This window comes from Diprion similis, chromosome 2, assembly GCF_021155765.1.
Source record: "Diprion similis isolate iyDipSimi1 chromosome 2, iyDipSimi1.1, whole genome shotgun sequence".
NCBI lineage: Eukaryota > Metazoa > Arthropoda > Insecta > Hymenoptera > Diprionidae > Diprion > Diprion similis.
The window spans coordinates 5526527-5547672 of record NC_060106.1 but is presented as its reverse complement, the minus strand read 5'-3'; the positions used below and the strand labels follow the sequence as shown (position 1 = coordinate 5547672).

Sequence of the window (21146 nt, the reverse complement as noted above, 5' to 3'; positions counted from 1 at the left end):
ATTTGAGATAAATTCGTCTGTTAATTAGGTATTTTTGCAGCAACTTCTTAGAGAATTTCAATAATTTCATAAAGTCCCTTATTTTACCGGAAAGATAATAAAATCATGAGGTAATTTTTTTAAAAAGTACAATATATTTTGAATTATTCGGTCACTGCTAAAAAACTTGTTTTCACTTCGTACCTAGAGAGTTTTATTTTTCAGTTACGGTGAAAAATTAAAGTATTAATCACACTTGTAGAACTTTCTCTCCGTATAAATCACAGACGCACGTCCAGTGGCTGATAATAATTAATGATAGTCTTTTCAGTGAATATCACGCCAATAAACAGTTTTATAACTTTTATTTCGTTTACTTCCATCGCTGATCTATTCCCCCATAAACCAGAGATGAATTGTATTCACTCACATATGATAAACAAATGGAATACACGTATTGACAATCGATTACACCTACGTATTTGCGCATCACCCTTCTCTTGTTACGGCTATTTTTCGTTTAGTTATTTTGTGGTTCACGCTGATGGTACAATTGTGAAAATAAATGGAGACACGAAAATATTATTGGATGATGTGAAAATACCTGCATGTGTTCACCCACGTTACGAAAATTCATCTACAACCGCACTACGTCAATCGATGTTTGGATAACAATTATTTTATATTTAAATTCACATTTTTGACACGTTGTTAAAAATTTCCTTGCAGTTATTATCACCACGGCGTAAACTATTATAGCTACGCAATATTTAGTTTCAGTCGTAACAATAGCTTGTCTTTACGTACAAACCATTTTATCCACTGCACTAATTGTGTATACGTGCAATTATGCAGTTAATATCACTAATACTGTCTCTATTTACAATTTGTTACTTTCCTAGATTGTTCTAATCCCTCTCGAATATTCTCAGTCGTCAGCACTCTGCTGCTATGATAGTTTTCCTGAATATTTTGACAGGAATGTCGCGAGCACGAAGCACACTGAAACACATACATATATTAACCTTAATGATTAATCGGTAATAACAATAATTTTTCTATGGTCGGTTGTCCCATTACAAAAAACACATTTGCCACCTAGTAAGAAGATCTTTTATCTTGTGCCTCGGTGAGCCTTCCTCAACATCTTTCAGGGATGCAAACGAGAAAAAAAAAAAGAAATAAATAATTTACTGGACACAACGAGTTTAATTCAGAAACAGTGCAAGCTGTGATATGTGGACAAAAGCTACTAATTCTGTGAAATTACAGTAAAGTAATAACAGAGGAAAATGAATTTTATTGGGTATGAAACTATACGGCACACCAAGAGCGTAAAGTAGAAGTCGGGAATAAATGGTGTAGAATAGTGTGAAAAACCACCCGACGCGAATTCAAATTTCTCGCCGCAAGAGAACAACTTACGTTTTCGATTCGAGATACCGACCATAATTCAATTTCATTATCTAAAAGTGAAAAAAGTTGTTTCGGCCCACGTGATTTTTTATTAAAAAACGAAGAAAATGAGATACTATAAAACAGAGAAATGGAATTTACAATATTGGGGCGTTTCTTCACCCTCCGTTACACGAAAAGGAACAAAAAAATAACGATATCGTTCTAGGGTTAAAAATAAATACAAACATAATGTTTTTAAAAATATAGTGTAACAATGTGACCTAATCCGAAACATTATTCCGACTACCAACGTTGACTCGAAGCGTTGCCACCCTTAAGCGAGTTCCAAGTCTGCCGGTATAAAAAAAACAACGATCTCTTGGTGACCCACTTGGTGCGGAGTAAACACTGTAAACCGGAAAGCTTAAAGTGTCGCATTCCGCGTGAATGCACTAAAGTTCTTGGTGCACTCTGACTGCGCTCGGTGCAAGTGCTTTGGCGAGTATATAACACTGCACTACATGTGCAGTTCTTGTTACTCACACATGAGAAATCCACCGATGTAGTAGAAGGGAGCGTCGCAGGATACATTTAGAAGTATCGGAAACAATAAATTTCCCGTCAACGCTCCAAATCTGCCCGTCATCAGGGTGACGCTTACAGCTGTAGCTCTGCAGAAGAGATGATAACATGGTAGGGAGAAAGAGTAGTTTTGGGTGAAAACCAGCAGCCGGATTATCAATTGCTCGCGGATTTATCCGACCGTTTGAAACCTACCTCAGAGTCGTGGGGACAACTTCGATTATCATCGAGGTTATCGCGTTCGTCGATATCCCCGTAAGTGCGATAATCGCCGAACATAGTATGAGGAATATTGTCGTCGATGGTGAGAAGTTCAAGCCCAGATAGCACAATCCTCCAGATACCAGAGAGACCACTGCGAACAGTTTCATGATGTGCCTTCAACAAGTGTTCTGCCTCGAATATGAATACGTCGGAAAAATGAAAACGGGGAGAAAGTCAACGGTTCAAAAATTTATGCCAGGCCATTTGTCGAGACGTCATTTGCATACGCAACGAATACTGGATTTGTGAAAAAAACCTTTTAAGCAGATTCTTTCAACGAGATCGAATTCAATCTTTTTCTGTATAGTCTACTTTTTTGAACCTTGATTTCATCGCTTCTTCGATTTAAGTAGGTATCTATCCGTGACCCATTATCGAGTATAAATAGATGCACCTCGGTAATGGAATGGCAAACTATAATACCGATTGTTTTTCACATATAAAGAGAATCATGCCACAATATTTCATATATGTTGAACTACTTGAAGTTACTCTTAAATCGATATCATCGTTAAAGATTAGCATAGAAGAAAAAGAGCAGATCGTTGATCGTAGACGTCATTACCAATAACTGAAAGCTCGATTTAAATTTCCTACGAAGAATACAAAAATAGACTCCACCTATTCTCTAAATAAATAAATAATAATAATGCCAATAATATTAAAATCAAAAAAATGACAAGAAACTGTCTCGCAACCAAAACACCTGAAAAGTCTTACACAAAATGCTTTTCTTTCCGACCTTGTTGACGATGATCCCAACTAAGAAGGAGCTTGTAACTGCGGAGGCGGCAATGATAGTAGCATTAGTATAAACTGCGGTTGAAACAATCATCTGAAAAGAGAAAAACCGAACAGCACGAAGACTCAACAAGACTGAAAATAAGAAAGACTCACCGAAATACAAGTCACGGTTGTATTGCCAAGAGCAAGAGCCGCCTGAGTACCAAAAGTCTCGATGGCTTGAACGTTAAGTTTTTCACATATTGTCGGCACGATGGGAGAGTCTTCCGACTCCTCGGGGTCAAAGTTGTTTAGAATAACGATTAGCTGGGGCAGCCACGATTTCATTACCTGCATCCTATGAGCAGAAATTTAATTACTTCCTTCAAGGCAGGAAACCGCCATAATTTAGCGTACTCCATAGTCTACATGCACCTTCTGCATGACATAAATATCCGTGGGATTCAAAGTCGATCTTTAAACCGTATCGACGATTCATGTCTGCTGTTGCATTGCTGTCGATTATGTTCATTACTTCGCAAAAACCGTTTCTCGACGCATCCGAAAGTCAAGAAGTTAAACCAATTACGAACCGTTTCACCCTGGCTGTAACCATTAACTTAAGGGTGCTTGCTAACCACGTGCCACCGTGATATAAGGTTAATAGAAAGGCATCATCGGTGGCCCTAAAGAGTAGACTTCGTCGTGATACCGAATTTGATACGAATAAAGCTTCACAAGTTTGTTCTGATAAAAGGATAACTTATTTCACAGCAATCGTATTGCAATCAAGAGTAAAGCAAAAAAAAAAAATGGAGCGCAATTCGATCATCACTTTACGTTCTCAATAACTTTGTAGTTACGTCGCTAAAGGATTTGGTTACCCATTCTTGGCGCTATTTTCGAAACGTCACGAATGGTATTCTCAAGTTTTTAATCTCCAAAAAAAAAAAATTGATCAAAGCAGCTCATTAGAAAATTGATGATTAGTTGAAACCTACAGAAAGACGGATATCTTTTACTCACCCAGTCATGCTGGCGAAAATAATCACATTGATGATAAACAGAGGGAAGAGATACGGTGTTGGGAGGAGGAATTTCGTGGGACAAAAACTTCTCCGCAATCCATCACGAGATGATCTGTCCACTGGTTCTAACGGCGTTTGAGGCTTGCCGACGGTCTCTATTCGCAAAACTTTCACCTGTGGCGTGAAAACAGGTGGTGTAAACGAGCTTGCAGCTATTTTGGGATGCGTCAAGTCGTCGAAACGTGCAAATTTTCATGCCCATTGATGCGTAATTGCTTTATCAGCTGTATCGAACGGGCTGCAGGCTGTTAATTTCGAGTTAAAGAGATAGAGTTGTATCAGCAATTGTTAACACGTCAACAGGTAGAGTTTATAATGTTTACATTTCGTCGAATGTAAATACACACGCGTTTATACGTATATATATTTACAGAAACAATGTTTGATCCGTGACTCTAGTTCGATGTATTAATTACAACGAATTGGCTGGGCAGAGTGAGTGTGATTTAGTTTACCGGATAAGCGTCCTCCGGCTTTCCAGTGTTCATCGAATACATTCTTCGAAATACTTTGAGAGCCTCCTCCGATTTCCCCTTCGTCATGAGGAATTTTGGACTCTCCGGAAAGCTCCACATCGTCACGAATCCCAGAAACGGCGGCAGTGCGCAGATCAACAAAAATATTCTCCACGAGTCAAATATCAGCGAATTGTTGAAGAGCGAAAAGGACCATGTTTGGGGTAACACGGCTCTGGACAATGCTGCAGAAATGACATTCGATTGTATGTCAAATTCGCGATTTATTGTGGAAAGTGGAAAGCCTCTTGGTGTTCACAGATGAATCAAAGGTTTGAAGGTGAAAAATTTTTTTTTTTGAAATAACCTTCAGTAACGTAATTTGCAACAATCATAACGAACACGAATGAAACAACATGTATTTTATGTAATAGAACGAATCACGTGCAAACTTGAATAGCATAAGTAAGTCGTACGATACTAACTATTCGTGAAAAGGTTATGATTAGAAAGTTCGAAATGATCAGACTCTGGTATTTTTCATCATCTGATTCCAATGTTCTTAGACTTGCTTTGAATCATGATTAGTACAAAGAGATCCTGAAACCGCTCGAAAAAAAATTTATGTACAGTTGTCTCCAGATTGAATGAACATAGATTTTTCTGAATACCGTGCAGCAGATATTCATATTTCCGTACCTAAGACTTTCATTTTGAGAAGCTTTCTCAGACAATTTGTGGAATGATCTGATCAAAGAGCAAAATGTGCTCAAGAGTATTAGAAGAATCTAACGAGAAAAAATTTTTAAAACACGAGAGTTACTTCATTTCTATCGTTTCAATTATAAAACCTTTTGTAAAATCGGTAACGTTTTATTGTCAGTTAATTTTTGTTATTCGAATTCACTGAGATTACTTTCTACTACAATTGGTGCAACAACGACTCTTTCAGATTCTTCAAACGGTTTATTCCCCAACTTTTGAATCACCCTAAAAATATTGTACAAATAACAAGTACCTGGAACCGCGACGTTTCCCAGGGCGAACAGGGATCCCGTCCACATAAGAACTCTGCTCCGATGACATTCGCCATGAAATTCAGCGATGTACGTCATCAGGATAGCATAAGGACCGCCAACGCTGAAAGCAGAGGAAGTCAGCTTAGCGAAGCAGAGACGAGACATCGTCGTCTGCTGTCTGTGGTTTCCTCGGGTGCCCAGGGTCCTTAGACTGTATCCGAATATCCGTTGCCCGGGCAACCATGCAGCCTTCGCAAGGGTTGGGATCTGCCATTTGTCACAGAGTATTTTGGCTGAGTTAGTGCGAGTGCTTTTGTATCGGTACGTCGAGTTCTGCTATATGTACCAATTTTGCAATTCCGTACACGTTCGCTCTGGTTAATTTGGTAGCGAGAAGCATTACACCTGAAACAAGTTGTTGATTTTTACTCACATTATTCCACTGGCGAATTTGAACGACAAGTAAACGTAGTAACTCTGTGCGGCACTGCCGAAGACGTTGCATATCGCGTCTGATATCAGGCCGAAGAGCAAAAGGTACTTTCTTCCTATATGATCCGCTATAAAGCCCCACACAACAGCGATGCATATCATTCCTGAAAGAGGGAAATCCTGTTCTTTGCTCAGATCGGGCGTCTCTCGCCAGTGCTCGTAAGCACGTTAAATTTAAGAATAAAAACACTCCACGCCAGAGATTGTTCTTTCTTTTTTTTTTTCGTTCTTGATTCACTTTTCATGGAAGGTAGTCTCTCTTTCTCTATACTTATGTCTATTCAAAGCAATGCGGATGAAGAGAACGGACTTCATCTGGCTAAACGGAAACGTTAATGCTATTCTCATTGTGAAAAGGACATAAAGGCAAATTGCAACACCGCCGGGAGGAAAAATTTTTTCCACAAAATGGTGTGTTTTCGGTCTTCCATTATTTGGATTAGCCAATTCTGCCCACCTGCGTAAGTACTGGCGGCCAATAGCCCCTTTCGAAACAGGCTTAGGTCAAGCTCACACTCTGCCGATGGCATGATAAATGCGGTGGTCGAAGTGTCGAAGACCGTTGTCCACCCTGCCGGAATCGATGCCATCAGGAGAAGCACGTTGAACAGTCCATATCCTGAATATTTTCATGTCGGCATAAATATACGACTATGTGACAGACGAGGAGAGTGGGGCGCAAAGTGGGCACCTTAAAATTTTTCATGCCTCAAAAAATTTGGGGGGAAAATGGGCGGGCTGAAATTTTTTAAATAACAAGGGGTAAAATTAACTACCTCAACTTTTTATTAAATATGAATTATTCGGAAATCATTTACTCGAGTAATTGCACAGCTCTTAACGCGAAACGTTTGAAGTTGCGCTTTACTCTAAACTCGTTAAAGTGAAATAATTTTCTGAACTTGAATTTGTAATTACTTTTTCTCGAGAAAGCTAGTTAATAATTTAACATAATTGTTCATGTGAAAACTAAACATTTTATTCTGATTTTCGGGACTATTTTTTTAAGGGATCCACTCTGCCCCACCCTTCCCTACTTGAGAGCATTGGATATTTAAAAAACAAAAACGAAAAAAATTGAGGAACTTAGCGGACCGAAATTACGTGTCAGAGATCAAATTCGTGCTAACGGGAATAATGAAGATTAAAACACTCACCAGTTGCCGATACCGCAGTTTCAAAGTCTACCGCAGCTTCCGCGCTCTCGTTTTCTGCGGATTTCGTATATATATAATTTTGAATGCTTTATCTGGATATACGAAGGTAATTTTGTCATTCATCTAAGCCCATATACTTCTCACCAGGTACTCGAGGCACAGATTCGCTGTCGCTATTAACTTCCATATCCGATTTAACACACGTTGATTGAAAAATTTTTCACTATCTTGACACGTATAGTCTGTTGGATAATGGTCCTAAAAATCTAAGGCTCGACTAATATTGTCAAATTTTTCGGACGCATGGTTCACGAAATTTCTGCTACATCATTTTTGGCTAAATTTGACCTGGTCAATCCATTGACCCCGTGATATTCTCAAATTCATTTGATCCATATCATGTGATAAATATTTTGTGTGCGTAACTTATTGTTAGACTAAATTTTATCTAATAAAACTATTTTTTTTTTTAACTTTCTTGACAGAATTGAAAATTCGTGTTGACTGGTGTATATTCATCAATGTAAAAAATACAAAAGCATACTTTATAAGTAATAAATGAAGACTTTGGTTATTATTCCATGTATAGAATTAAAATTTATTCATTTAAATATAAACTGAAAAAAAAAAAAAATTATTTTGTTGACTTGTGTAATCTGCAGTGGGTCACACAGTTGAGCACTGTCTTTCTTTTAATACCTTTGCTTGAGTGTAAAAATGTATAATCTCACTATCAGAGATAAAATTAATCGCTTTGCCATTTCGAAAATATAGCTGTAATTTAGTATTTATTTAAGAATATCAGTGACTGTCTCTTGTTTTAAAAACAAATAAGGTCTGGATATGAAATAAATACAGGTACCGCGCATTCGCAGGTATAAAACAAAAAAAAAATCCTAAGAAATGTCAAAAAATAGAAAAGAGACACGAGAGTCGCTTATCGTTGGTAATAAATGGAAAAATATATATGGCGTAATGCATTCTAGAGATAAATTTCTTCAGATAAGATATTTATTTTTTTATCCATCTTCGCTCAAAATATTACAAAAGATGATGGTTTTAAATAATCATAGTAATTAAAAAAAAAAAAAAAAAAAAAGCGGATCTGTAACTTTGTAAAAATTGATAATATGAAAATTTTGTGCATAACTTTTTTGTAGAGCGTCAGATGGACTACAAAATTGCTACTTAGCTTTTTGTTCCGTCTTCAACAGTTTAGTTGAAAAATACCAAAAACTCAAAATTTTCCGCAATTAAAACTTTACGACTCTGTAGAAAGAGCAATTTTGATGATAGAAATTTGGCTCAATGACATTTCTGGTGTAAAATTTAATGAACAATACGGTCCGTTTACTGATTCTATGAGACAAAAATTTCTTCATAGCTTGCAGGAGGAAACAATGTTGAAAAATCCTATTTCTGTGTTATTTCAATAGGAAAATTTTAGGTTTGATGGAGGACCTCTGAAAATTAAAATGATGGGCTCCGCTTTGGACAGGATGTTCCTTTGGTCATTTTCTGTGATATTCTGAGCGTAGAGTGAAGAAAAAAAAAATTTCGATTTCTTTTAACACACCCTCATACTACATATTCCCTGTAATTTTATCTAAACGACGCGAATACCTGTCCGATGATGAGTTTTCATAGGCGATCATCAATTACCCCGGAGTTTGAAATCTCGCATTAAATGCCAAGGATAAATTAGACCGGCTATAACTCAAGATCTCCACGAGTTTGGCCCAGTTTCGTAGCCAACTAAAACTTGAATAGCGAATCTATAGACACTGATATTCCTGGCACTCCGCTGTCTTCCATCTCAGTTCTTACGTACGGTGAAAAATCTTTTCCAAATCAACTTTAATAGTGCTAATCATACCCTAAGTGAATGCAATCGATTGAACCATTTTTAGTAAAATTTTCGAGACTGCTCTGCTTTACTCTTGTATTATCCACATGCACATTACTTGACCAGCAACACGTCACAGAATCAGACTACGACACTCGATTTCTCCAACTTTTCTACTTTGCACTTTTCACTAGTAGGGTATTAGTTGGGAATGTCTTAACGCAGCTTTATGGCTCGAGAAGCAATCGACATTTACCCTGCGCACAGCTACACAACCAACAACGTACTGTTCGAGCAAGTACTTGGGTCTCCATCTTACTACAGTTTAGTTTACCAGTTGACAGTTTCGCTAGGTGACTTGGGTGTGACAAGTGCGAGGCCAACAATAAGCGAGACCTTCATATTAAGATTTACAGCCCCTAGATTTGCAGATAAGCCTCTAGCTGCTGTTTCCACGTGCGTATAATTGCACTCACAATCAGACTTCATTCTTCATTTTCTAGCCGATTGTTAGCTGTAATAGTTTGTGCAATTTTCAATCAGCATTATTTTCAGTTTTAGCCATATTAGGCTAGTTCCTAGTCACCGAGTTCAAGAGCAAAGGCTTATTACAGTCGCCCTTATCTCCCGCCAATGAAAATTAAAACAGTCTATATAATCACGTTATCTCTTGATATCAACATATATGCTATAATTAAATTCTTTAAATGTATTACATGATTTTCTGAATGGTAATAAAATCACCTGCAGACTCGATACAGCCCTTAATAAACCTGTTTTATTATTGGCCAAAGCAATTTAAGAGTTCCTCGAAAACGGATTACCGATAACAAGTTAAACCAGCCGGAAATATTTTACGCTCTTTGCCATGCCTTGATAATAATTTTCCTAGTCGGTCGTCGATTGCTTTAATGAATAGATTTATCGCTTTCCTCCAATTCTGCTTGTCCTTGTCTCGTCGTCAACCACTGAGCTCATCAGGCTACGATTTGGAACAATATGCTTATCAAACCTTTATCAGTTCTAATACCCCGTATTTAGTTGAGCGCATTTAAGCAAATATTTTGAAATTTGTGTGTTCCGTCAATAGGAGGATGTGGCAATCGTCTGTCGGCTGTCTGAAGCACTCTCTGAGTATTAATCTTGCTCATAATTAACTGCTTTGATATCTGTACGTCATCATGACTGTAGCTGCTTTGTACAAACATCGATACGTGGTGAGACTCAACCAAAATACCGACCGTGGCATCTCTATGGTTACCTTCAACTAGATCTATGTTGAAAATTGTACAACCTTACCATCCATTATTGAAGAAACATACTATCAACGTATTTCTGATTTGTACATCATCCACCACCAAAGGTCAACTTCAAATTTTCGATCATGATCAGTTCTTGCTGTTTTTTGGTTTAATCAAAAATTCGCACCAATCCACCTTACTTCATTCAACAAGCTTGCTAGTAAAACTGGATTGTGGAAGTATAATTGTGTTGAAAACATTACAAAATTGAAAAAAAAACTGCCACGATATTATAATAAGCACGTGTAAACAATTCACGTTGATCGTTTTTCTTTATTCCACTCGGATTAAATTTTGTTTGCGTTTTTTTAGTCCGTACATTTTTTCGAAAAGTTCTCTGACTTGCTGGCCGTGTTGGATTGTCTGCATGATGCCTCGGGAATTCAACCGATTAGAATCGACGAATTATAACATATCTATGAGTATATAATTAGAACTAAGTATATTGATAAAAGTTAGGATAAAGCCAGCGTCGTTAGCTAATATATGTATGATAAAGGTTTTTTATTGCTTCGACCACGGCGTCTAGTTTTTTTCTAATTTCTTTACAGTCCTTATCAAGGAGCATGTCTCGGCAGATAATTTGGCAGCTTGCAAATATAGACTCGAGAGAAAAGGCTCTACGAATTACCACCATATCCACCATACAGAGACGCTTTTGCACGTGTTGAAATTTTCGTACTTAGAATTGCTGCGACTATAGTAGCCGTTGGATTAGCTGATAGTCATCAAACGTAAATATAAAGAAGCTTAATATGTTGTCACTGATATGCATGCGTGTATTCGTAGAAGGTATGGATATGACTGATGTGACTTGGAATCCACGAAAGATGGTGCCACTTTATAGATGAGTTCACCCACGTTTGAATTTCTTTAAGGATGCCCATTTCATTCATATTACATGATTAAAATTCATCAGAGAATTCGTAATTTATTTTCCTTCCAAACTAGCTGCAGTGCCAGCAGCTGAATAAGTGGGTAAATTTTTCCCTTTGCCCAGATATAATTTGTATGTTTGTTTTGAATTTTGATGATCGAGTAGGTTTCGATATCGACTAGACTAGTGAGTGATAAATGTTTAAGATTTATTTTGAAATTGGGAGCTGTTTTGCAGAAACATCGAATTGGTCGATTCGGTCGGTAACTAATTCGAAGATCTCCGTTGGTATATGTGAAATCTTCAATGATCGAAACCGTTGAAACTTGTACCGACCGTCAGGACTTTTCATTATTTTAGAATAAATCTCATACCATCGCGAATTGCTTGATAATTTTGTTTTTCATTTAATTTGAACGAGACAAAACGTGAATTGTAACCAAATTTATTCTGAACAACATTCTTGTGGAGGGATTGATCAGTCCAATCATTTTGAGTGGTTGAATCAATTTTCTGCAATTTTCTACCAAAATTTAAGGATTTTCAAAACCATTTAACCGAATCGGTAACGCGTGAAAGTCGCTCCCGTGTTACCGCGAATATAGGTATCAGACTTTCATTAGATCGCCTCTCATAACATAGTTAGAGCCACACTCAAGTGCCCATCAAAGATCACGCGGACATTACGCCAAGGAGCATCAAGTATCTAACACTTACATGAAAAGTGTAGCGCTGGCGGCGGTCACGAGTTAGTTATGTCTGTTCGTTTATTATTAGGATTAATTGAAGGTCTTTCTGAAGCCCGGGCGTTCGATAATTTTACCATATACAAATAAACCTATTCGCAAAACGAAGCCTCAGATTCACGCAGATTCATGCCGATTGCACTTGACGTGCGCGTTAATTGGAAAGTCGAGAGATTGTTCAATTACATGCCGACTAAAGCGCATTCTCGCAGTTTGCTTATCATGCGCAGTCTGGATGAACGACGGGAATGAGGAATTGAAGGTGGAAACCAAATCCACTGAGATTGCATTTTCCCTTCGGACTCGATTCCACTGCAACCTACGGACTTCAGGCTTCCTAAAATGATTATACACACCTGGTCTGCGCCTAAACACTTTGTTTTATTATCATTACAAGTTCATGGCGTTGTATATTGTGGCCAAAACCAGGTTTAAAACAAATCGAAGTCAATGCAGGCCTTCTGTGAAATTTATATCGTGTAGTTTTGTGCCGCTAATAATATGCTGTCCCCTCGAATAACGGCTGCAAATATTTGAGTTAGTAAACGTATCATACAATCCTTATCTCAAAAGACATAGAAGAACCTAAAAGTAAAGTTTCTCTTTGTTCAGACAGATCCCTACCATACGCAAATGCGTTAGACTGAAAGTTTGACTGAATTTTAGGCAACAATTTTGATACCGGGACAAAGAAAGAAAAGATTGTTGATTCATGTAGTGGTAGTCCTTGAATCAAGACACATTTCCCAGTCGTTCTTAATTTCGGCGAGACTTGATCTTGATATTTTCAATGTCAAAGAGCCGCTACAAGAACTCGACTAAGAACCGCCGGAGAGAACGGCTCGTCAATCAACTGACTACGTGACTATACAATGCAGTATATAATCGACGATTGGCGTGTGTTTGTAAACTTTAATTGCGGTCATTTGTGTTCCGGAAGTCACGTGGCTGCAGCGTCATTGAGCCAGCAAAAAATTGGACTTTGATTAAAAACTTTGGTACCCGATGAGTTTGCGGAACATGGAAAACGTCAGTGATATACCTTAACTCGTGATGACTACATAGTGATACATGCTAGTTCGAAAAATCACTCGGTGAAAGTCATGGCGTAGTGATTCGACCTAGAACTACAATGTCAATGTGATGAACAATACGATATACAACGTGGAAAATTATATTTCGTGCTCAACTCAAAGCGCAATCTCTGCGCGAACATAAAACGCCTTATGACCACTAAAAATTGTGCAATCGTTTCGTAAGAGGAAATTGAACGAGGCGGGTACGTAATATATAAGCTTGAAAGGTTGGAATTCATAGGCTTTTGCCGCCGCTTTGACGACTCCGATATCAATGCAGAGTCATGCGACTATTCTATCAATGTAGATCAATGATTTAGTCCATTTGTGAAGGAGGATGAATGCCAATTACCCGATGAATTGATATTTGAAAGAAAGAACAGTTTTGGTAGAGATATGATTCGAATTTCACTTACCGCGTTCGGCAGTCGATACCACGTGATAACGAGTCTGGTCAACGATCAGAGCCATCTCAAGACCTTGCAGATCTTATTTATACTGTAAAGAAACGTTACATCCGTAAACTCTCGACAGTTTCACTTCACTTCAACTACTCCTGCAACCTTAAGAACCGATCTTCGACTACGATTTTTTAGCGCGTGCGAAATCGCTGCGCTCAACTCGTGCGTTATAGTACCAACTATTGTGTCTGAAGCGTACTCAAAGCGCCATCTTTGAGCAACAAGTATAGGTATGTAGATGTACTTACATATTAAAAATTGTGGGAACACTTGTGTCACACACTTTACAATACTTGTTGTACACAAGTTCTGTTGGAATGCAGTTAAAGCGATTTTTTTAATGTCATATCACGTGTGATTTACGCTATGATCCATTTATTGTTCGGATTGCAAGTCAAAACAAATTTTTCGATGGGTCTTAGACGGTTTTTTACTTCCCAGTGATATCGGCATTTGGTTGTAAACTTAACTCATACCAAAGTATTCAAAACAATAAGAAGAAGTATCCTAAAAATTTCTAAGTCAATGCAGTGACGGCTTGTCGATTGGATCAAATTTGACTTGAAGTATCGAATCTCCAGGACTACTTCCTTATACAAGTATTCCATCAGGAGAAAATATTCAGTTCTACAGTAACTATCTGACTTGTAGGACTGGATTAATGACGATATTCCCCGATTGTCCAGCTCATGATTCTGACATATCAGATGACATATGAACACAAAAGAGTTCTTCTTCTATGCCAAAACGAAAAATATGCCACACTTTTATAATTTCGATGACGCAATGAAACTGTTACAATTTTTAACCATCTTTTGGTCTCCGAATAACCCATCATAATCACTTGTGTACCGGATTGTTAACATATTGGTTGACATATTGCCTGACAAGAAATGATATGGAATTCGCAGCGCACAGGTGTCCGTGCGAAATATTTTCACAGTTATACTGCATCGCACGTCATGCTATATCCAATTCCGGGAATACTCTCTTTCATTTACGGCTACACGGGTCTGATTGCAATTTACTGTCCGTTCCTGAACCCCATTAATTACTGCGAACGCGTGACGTGGTGTGTAGGAAATTGATTTCACCAGTTCTGACTTTAATGACCGAAGATAAATTTAACAGTTTGCGATACGTGTTGGACTTCGTCGAATTGTTCAACGTCTACATTTTGATATAAAGTGATTGCTGATACATCACGAAGTGCAGTGAAGGGGTCGTGGAGAACAGTTTGTGCTACGGAAACCTGGAGTGTCGAATTTGAAATGGAACAAGAAAAAGTTCGTTACTAAGCAAACGACGTTGGAATTTACTCGAATCATTTGACACACTTGGATCCATCGCCACTCTTGAGAATGGTATTTGATGAACGGTTCAACCACTCGTGATTCTATTGGCTGTATTGATGTACGGAGGGCATCGCGTAATTAGAAACTCGAAGTTACGCCTGTGCCATTCCAATTGGCACTTTGCTTCAACGATTTTTTCTCTCTCTCTCTGCTGTATAAAAGGTTCACGGCTAAAACTTGTTCGCATCATTTATGCAGGTTGTTATAATAATAAATGCTTGTAGCTAATAAATTATTATTTCAAGCGCCTATTTAAACGCTGTGTCTACCAATCATTGAAGTATGGAGGTTTAGAAAAGATAAAATTTGTTCTCCGCACGTAACGTGCAACGTCAATTAAATTGATCTTACGGCAATTGGAGCGATAGAAAAATAAATAAATAAATAAATAAATCGGAGGTATTCAGTTTATGCTATTATTTCGTTATAATGAACGCGAAAAAAAATAAACCGGTCGACTATTATCAGGAAACCATAAAATGTCTGAATATAGTTAACTCTTCGCGCACCGATACAATGACCGGTTAACGCGATTATCAGGTAAGTTGTGAACAAGTTAAACATCCTCTCTAGATGTAAAGGGAACAGCCCAAGCTGGTTAGGTCTGTCGTCCAAGTTAACGTCCGTAATTATTTTTTTACCGGTAAATCGCTGTCCACATTTTAGCAATTGTGTACAAAAGCAGGTGAAAATTTTTAATCCTTATGCGTTATCATGTTCTTTGATTTAAGAATCCATTACGATAATTTTATACAAGTTGAAACTTCACTCTCGTTGCGCAATTAAAACTAGAGTTTGAAAGTCTGATGTAATTCCGTTTTCTTCGTCCATCTCCAATGCACGTTCTCTGAAAGAAAACTGCCAAAGACAGACGATGGAAAACTCGTAAGCACCTCGTATACTTCTTTCGTAGAAGCTGAGTTGAAGACAAAAATTCACCCTCTCTGAAGGGAGAAAATTTTCAAACTCTTTCTCGCAATTCCGTTTGTTTTCGACACGCGTTGGGTTTGAGTTGGGGACGCGAAAGAAGGGTAAAAATTTCATTCTAAGGTTCCATTATACCTGCGTCTCCTTATCCGTCGTCCACTACACGCTATTTACAATAATGGATATAAATATATACCATCTTAATCGCGGATAGCCAACTACACGCCGTTTATAACGTTTCGTGTTTCTTGTTTTCTCTGTCTTTCCCTATCTTTGACACTCAAATTTATTTGAATTGATAAGCAGTTGCAATCTTAATTGTCCTATATTTCGCACGTGTACCTTGGAAGGAGGTGAGCGGTTACAAGCAGTTTAACCAACTCGAAAACCTAAAAGACGGGGAGTCGGCATATTTTAGATAATCACAGCCGTATAAGTATAAAAGCTTTCAGTGAAAGTAGCTTTTCAGTCTTAATAATGCGGTGGCTGTTGGCTGCGTTTTCCGCTCTCTTGTTCTCGGTAATAAAACCCCGTCTGTAGGGTTTCCTATAGCGATTGGGCAAATGCAGTGCGATAGAAAAAATGAAAGTTCAGTTTTTGAAATCACTGCTTCAGCTTCAGAACGGAGAACAATGATTCGTCATACCCGTTTTGTCTATACGCATGGCATTCTGCACCTATTCGCGTGCTGTTATTCTTGTATTTTTGAACTTTTGTTCCCACGATTTCGACTCTCATTGTTACTTTTTGTCACTGAACAATTTACGTGGGATGGTTTCTCCTTCTGGTATATTCTTCCTCTCTGCATGACATGTTGACATGCAGAGAGGAACAGAGTAGAATGGTAAGAAAAAACCCAATTTTCAAAGATGAATAATCTGTTGTATGGTATTTCGAAATCCTGAAAGTCGATGTATTGGACGAAAAAATAAAAAACGGTCAAAGTATAGAAAGCTAAAATACAAAATTGTTAAAATGAATGACATAGAATTGTCATCATTTTTTGGCTTTCAATACTTTACCTATTTGTAAATTATTCGACTATTCTATAATTGAACTACCTGCATTTTGAGATTCCACAAAACTGCTTTATGCATCTTTGAAAATTGGACATTGAAACCTTTTACTCGGTAGCAATTTCACTTTTGGACCCACACCCAAATTTTACACTTCACGAATGCAGTTCGCGTTATGCAAAAGCTCGGACAATCTTTGGCTCCGAACTCGGCTTAGAAAACTTTGCACAATATCTGACGTCGCATAAAACTTTTATCGTAGATCAACGAGTTCGAAGCCTTACCCCATCAGCGTATCCTAGGAGGCCACGATGCAGCTCCAGGAGAGTTTCCTTGGGTTGCAGCCATTTGGGCGGAAGGCATTTTCTTCTGCGGTGGATCCTTGGTGTCACCTTTCTACGTCTTGACCGCTGCCCACTGCGTCTATCGGTGAGCTAATTGGATTACTCCAATCAATACTCACCTAATCCTCATTACGCCAATTAGCCGCCCTGGAAACCGGATCTCGACTCCAAAGGCGCTTATGTTACGTATTTGGTAACGAGAATTAGCTGTTATGAAGAACAGTGAATTCTCTAGAAGGTACATTTTTTCACATTTCTTTAAGCCTCATTAGAATTTCGAGATGTCACTCATCAGGAGGTTATAAACGAGAAGAGAACAAAGAAATCACTTGTCTCATGATGTCAAGTCAATAGTTTCATAGTGAGAAATATGAACCAAAGATACGTTACAGCATTTACAAAGGTTGATTTTTTATTCACCCTCATCCTCTGAATACTAATAGATCCACCAGGATCAGATTGATAAATGGGTAAAAATGCGGTGTGGATATCTATACACTATAATTTGCTGTCAGTCTAAAATCTCATGATGCCAATGCAACACTATCAGCTGCTGTTGAATCGATCCCAAAAATTGAGTAGTTCATAACGATGAATTTTGATGAATGTTAACATCGCAATTTTTTACAATACGAACTGTTTCTTCACTGGCGCAGGTTCAGCAATTTTCACGTCATCATGGGGGCTCACGAGTTGTTCGAATGTTCTGAGACGACGCGGCAATCTAGAAACACGACAACGGTGATCATCCACGAGGATTTTGTCCCAAAGAGTTACAAGAACGACATCGCTCTGCTGCGTCTGAGTATTCCCTTTTTCCCAACACGTACGCATGGCGTTTATGCTTTTAAAGCCATTATCTCGCAAGCCCATCACATTAGCGTTCTGCTCCCCTTGAGTAGACGAGAAAAATCGGCGGGGGTGGAAGAGAAGAATTGCAAGAGTGTGAAACAAATCATCGGAGAAAATATTATCGTCTCCATGACTGAAACGGTTTTTTATTTTGCCATCATTTTTTAATAAATACAGATTTTATGCACGTCTTGGAATCGGCTGTTCTCTCCACGCTTGCCAATTTTTCAACCCCTGTTACTTGACTGAACGTGGCAGTTGCTCGCCGCTGCCCGTATTCAACTATTCACTGTTTTGATTGAATTTTGATTACAGCTTGGGTAAGAACAATTCGGCTAGCATCGGCCCCTCACTGGAAGGACAATAAGCTGAACCTTCAAACAGCGACCCTTACCGGATGGGGTTTGGATCGAGATGGTAAGAAATTAGCCGGCCCAATGACGATGTAAATTAACACGCTAATTACGCCGGTGTCATTACAGACGCTCCAGAACTCTCGACTGTACTTCAGAAATTAGATCTCCGGTTAATTTCGAACGAGTATTGTGCGACGATGTTCTCCGTACCCAACGCCATCGGAAACATTCAACTTTGCGCAAACACGACGAAGGATCAGTCGCCGTGTCGGGTGAGGCAATTGTAGTGTGACTTGGTACCTTTTTACCGCTTTTATAATAAGAGTTCAAAGCAAACACTCGTCCTGAGTTTTACTCAAGGTGCCAAGGGAATTTCTTCCAAACTAAGGAAGACGCATCGGTAGACAATAACGTAAATTCCCCTCGTAAAAACGTTTTATTGCATTTCGTCAAATGTTTCACAGGAATGTTTTATCGCGGAAAGTGGAATTGAAAGTTGTCGTTTTTTTTCCTTTCTCTTCATCAACGAAGCGGCGAAAAAATCTCTCTGGTATTTATTTTAGCATACAAGGGGTGCGCCGAACGGAATTCAATGTGGGGTATTCTCTGTGAACTGGATTACATTTTGAAAAATATTTTTTGAAATTTATTACATTTTTTATAATCATAATACTGCGCAAAAAAAATTGTTGAAATTATTTTTTAAATCTTGCAAAAGGAACAGTTTTGGTGGACCAATTTTTCGTAAATCGATACAACGCAAAACGAAAAAGTTTCAGTTTTCGGCTGTCTCTGATGCAGCTCTAGTTATCACTTGTTTTGCGATATTAAAGCCGTTTTTCGAGAGAAATTGTTGGATAATGTTTTCCACATACTCCGCGAACCTTAAGTAGAAGAAACTTGTGGAGTGGAAAACATTCGAATTCATGCGAATTTGTTTATTCGTATTTTGTTGACCGATTTTGGAGTGAAATCATTTCTGCCATTATGCATTTGTTCCATTTTTCATTCCTGAATTATTGTAAAGCTGCCATTTTAACCATTTTGAGACAAGTCCTGATCAGTAAGAATAAAAAACGTCTAAAATTCTAAAGAAACTCGAAGTTCAGTATATTCGACGAAAATAATAATAATATATGATAATTTTGGCCTCAAAGAGGCTTAGATATCATCAGTGAATGAAATTACAGTCATGAGTGAATCGGCAAGACTCCCAAAAAATCGATCTTTCCTCAATTCCCTTTTTTTTTAAATACGACGCGTATTGGTTTCATTTTTAAACAGAGAACTTTGAAAACGGTGTTGCAATTTTACAATTGTGAATAATTTACAATCATTTTTTTTTAAGCAGTAACATTATTTAATTAACTTTAAGGGGTTGTACTACTGTAACCAGCGTGTAAACAAACTATTTTTTACCAATTTATTTCAGACAAGCTATGTACTAATTGAAGTACGTCTTTGCGAACATTAATCCACAAGGGACATGTTTTTTATGTAAACGTTTATATATTTATTACGTTTAAATTAATACGCAACGTACAAGCTATAAATGCGATATTATTAATTTTTACATGTGTTTTAGGTGCACCTTAAGGAGTGTGTGTAAAAATATTTCTCAAAAAATATTAAAATTTTAATGGGTGATCGATCGGTATACACGATTCCGTAAGTATCTATGGTTGGTATGAAATAAAAATGTCCTCATCAACTACTTGGTATTAACTATAACGTGACGGACGATTTTGTCAGTACGTATTTTGTGCAACATATGTATTAATAATAATACGCATTATTAATTCCATAATGACAAAAAAAGTTCAATAATTTTTTCTCGTAACCTAAGACAAAAAACGAAAAAAACCTTCATCACGCCATATCTAATACCATATGGTTAACGAGGATATTTGTTTTAATTTTTTTATTTTATACCAACCATATTTGTAGAATCGTACATACATATATCAGCCGATCGCACATCAGTCAATGCAAAGAAGAATAACGTGTGAAAATTTTTACACACACTCCTTAAGACGTACCAAAAATCATATGAAAAAAAATTAATAATATTGAATTTGAAATTTTTCTACAATAAATTATAATATATAACCCCTTAAGAAAATTTCGCAAACTTTTTGCCAAAAATGGTTCAGTTCACGAAAAATGTACAACATTCTTTTCTTTTATATTCGCAGGGTGACAGCGGCGGTGCTCTTACTGTGGTCGAACTTGACGGACGCAGGACTCAGATTGGAATCGATTCGTTTAGTACAGGTGCCTGTTCAGATGGATTTCCGGAAGTATTTTCAAAGGTGTCTATCTTCGTACCTTGGCTTCGTAGTAAAATGGGCTTTTTAGCCAACGCTTTGTAGCATGTTACTTATTCTTTAATCAAGACTTGAAATAATTGATAAGATCAGGATCAGGGTACCGATTTGTGTGGTCACTTTTCATACAACATTAGCCAGCTCTTTGTATTAGTAAGGATTTACATAAGGATCATTCAATTGGTTTAATAAGGTCAACGAAAGCTGTTTTAAGGTTGAACAAATATTGAGAGTTTCTAAATTGGCTTGAATCTTTTTGCAAATATTCATTATTCTCTTTAAAGTACGTTTCAAGAGGGGCCTAAGAGCTTGCGTTACTTACGATTTCAGTTAAATTCAGTTACTGAAATTTCTGATTCTACACTCACAATCAGCGATATATTCACACTTAAATATGTATTATAGATTGACATTGTATTTTAATTCTAGTGTAAGAGAAAACCGATAATATTAAATAAACAAATTGTAAGTATAATTACGCCTGAATTTACTCACGATCTTTAAT

General features: G+C 37.6%; 2 protein-coding genes across 8 annotated transcripts; one reads left to right on the top strand and one right to left on the bottom strand.

Annotated features, from left to right (window-relative positions):
• Positions 1-782: 782 nt before the first annotated feature.
• LOC124416010 (synaptic vesicle glycoprotein 2B-like) lies at positions 783-13624 on the bottom strand. 7 transcript variants are annotated; one of them, XM_046896814.1, is made up of 12 exons: positions 13420-13624; positions 7158-7211; positions 6458-6619; positions 5942-6068; positions 5508-5629; positions 4490-4734; positions 3973-4148; positions 3121-3304; positions 2944-3058; positions 2155-2314; positions 1921-2048; positions 783-981 (listed from the first exon to the last, which is right to left on the bottom strand). In XM_046896814.1, the coding sequence occupies exons 1-12, from the start codon at positions 13472-13474 to the stop codon at positions 929-931; spliced, it is 1581 nt and encodes a 526-aa protein (XP_046752770.1). In that variant the 5' UTR covers positions 13475-13624; the 3' UTR covers positions 783-928. The 7 variants fall into 7 exon arrangements, 5 of the variants coding, with proteins under 5 accessions (XP_046752770.1, XP_046752768.1, XP_046752769.1 ...); XM_046896812.1 differs by having other exon boundaries at positions 5942-6104; positions 13420-13623; XM_046896813.1 differs by lacking the exon at positions 13420-13624 and adding an exon at positions 7302-7556 and having other exon boundaries at positions 5942-6104.
• A 2599-nt stretch (positions 13625-16223) lies between these two features.
• LOC124416223 (brachyurin-like) lies at positions 16224-20843 on the top strand. Its single transcript, XM_046897148.1, has 6 exons — positions 16224-16265; positions 17025-17191; positions 17763-17932; positions 18274-18375; positions 18441-18586; positions 20510-20843. The coding sequence occupies exons 1-6, from the start codon at positions 16224-16226 to the stop codon at positions 20684-20686; spliced, it is 804 nt and encodes a 267-aa protein (XP_046753104.1). The 3' UTR covers positions 20687-20843.
• The last annotated feature ends 303 nt before the right edge of the window (positions 20844-21146 follow it).

Bases quoted from the DNA above. Each gene is read 5' to 3' on its own strand.
- LOC124416010 (XM_046896812.1), bottom strand. From the start codon at position 13,474: ATGGCTCTGATCGTTGACCAGACTCGTTATCACGTGGTATCGACTGCC. The intron at 5,630-5,941 runs GTGAGTAAAAAT...CTCTGCTTTCAG, and splicing joins AAATTCGCCAGTGGAATAAT to CGTTGGCGGTCCTTATGCTA. The intron at 2,049-2,154 runs GTAGGTTTCAAA...TCTCTTCTGCAG, and splicing joins GTTGTCCCCACGACTCTGAG to AGCTACAGCTGTAAGCGTCA.
- LOC124416223 (XM_046897148.1), top strand. From the start codon at position 16,224: ATGCGGTGGCTGTTGGCTGCGTTTTCCGCTCTCTTGTTCTCG. The intron at 17,192-17,762 runs GTGAGCTAATTG...TCACTGGCGCAG, and splicing joins GCTGCCCACTGCGTCTATCG to GTTCAGCAATTTTCACGTCA. The intron at 17,933-18,273 runs GTACGCATGGCG...TTTTGATTACAG, and splicing joins TATTCCCTTTTTCCCAACAC to CTTGGGTAAGAACAATTCGG.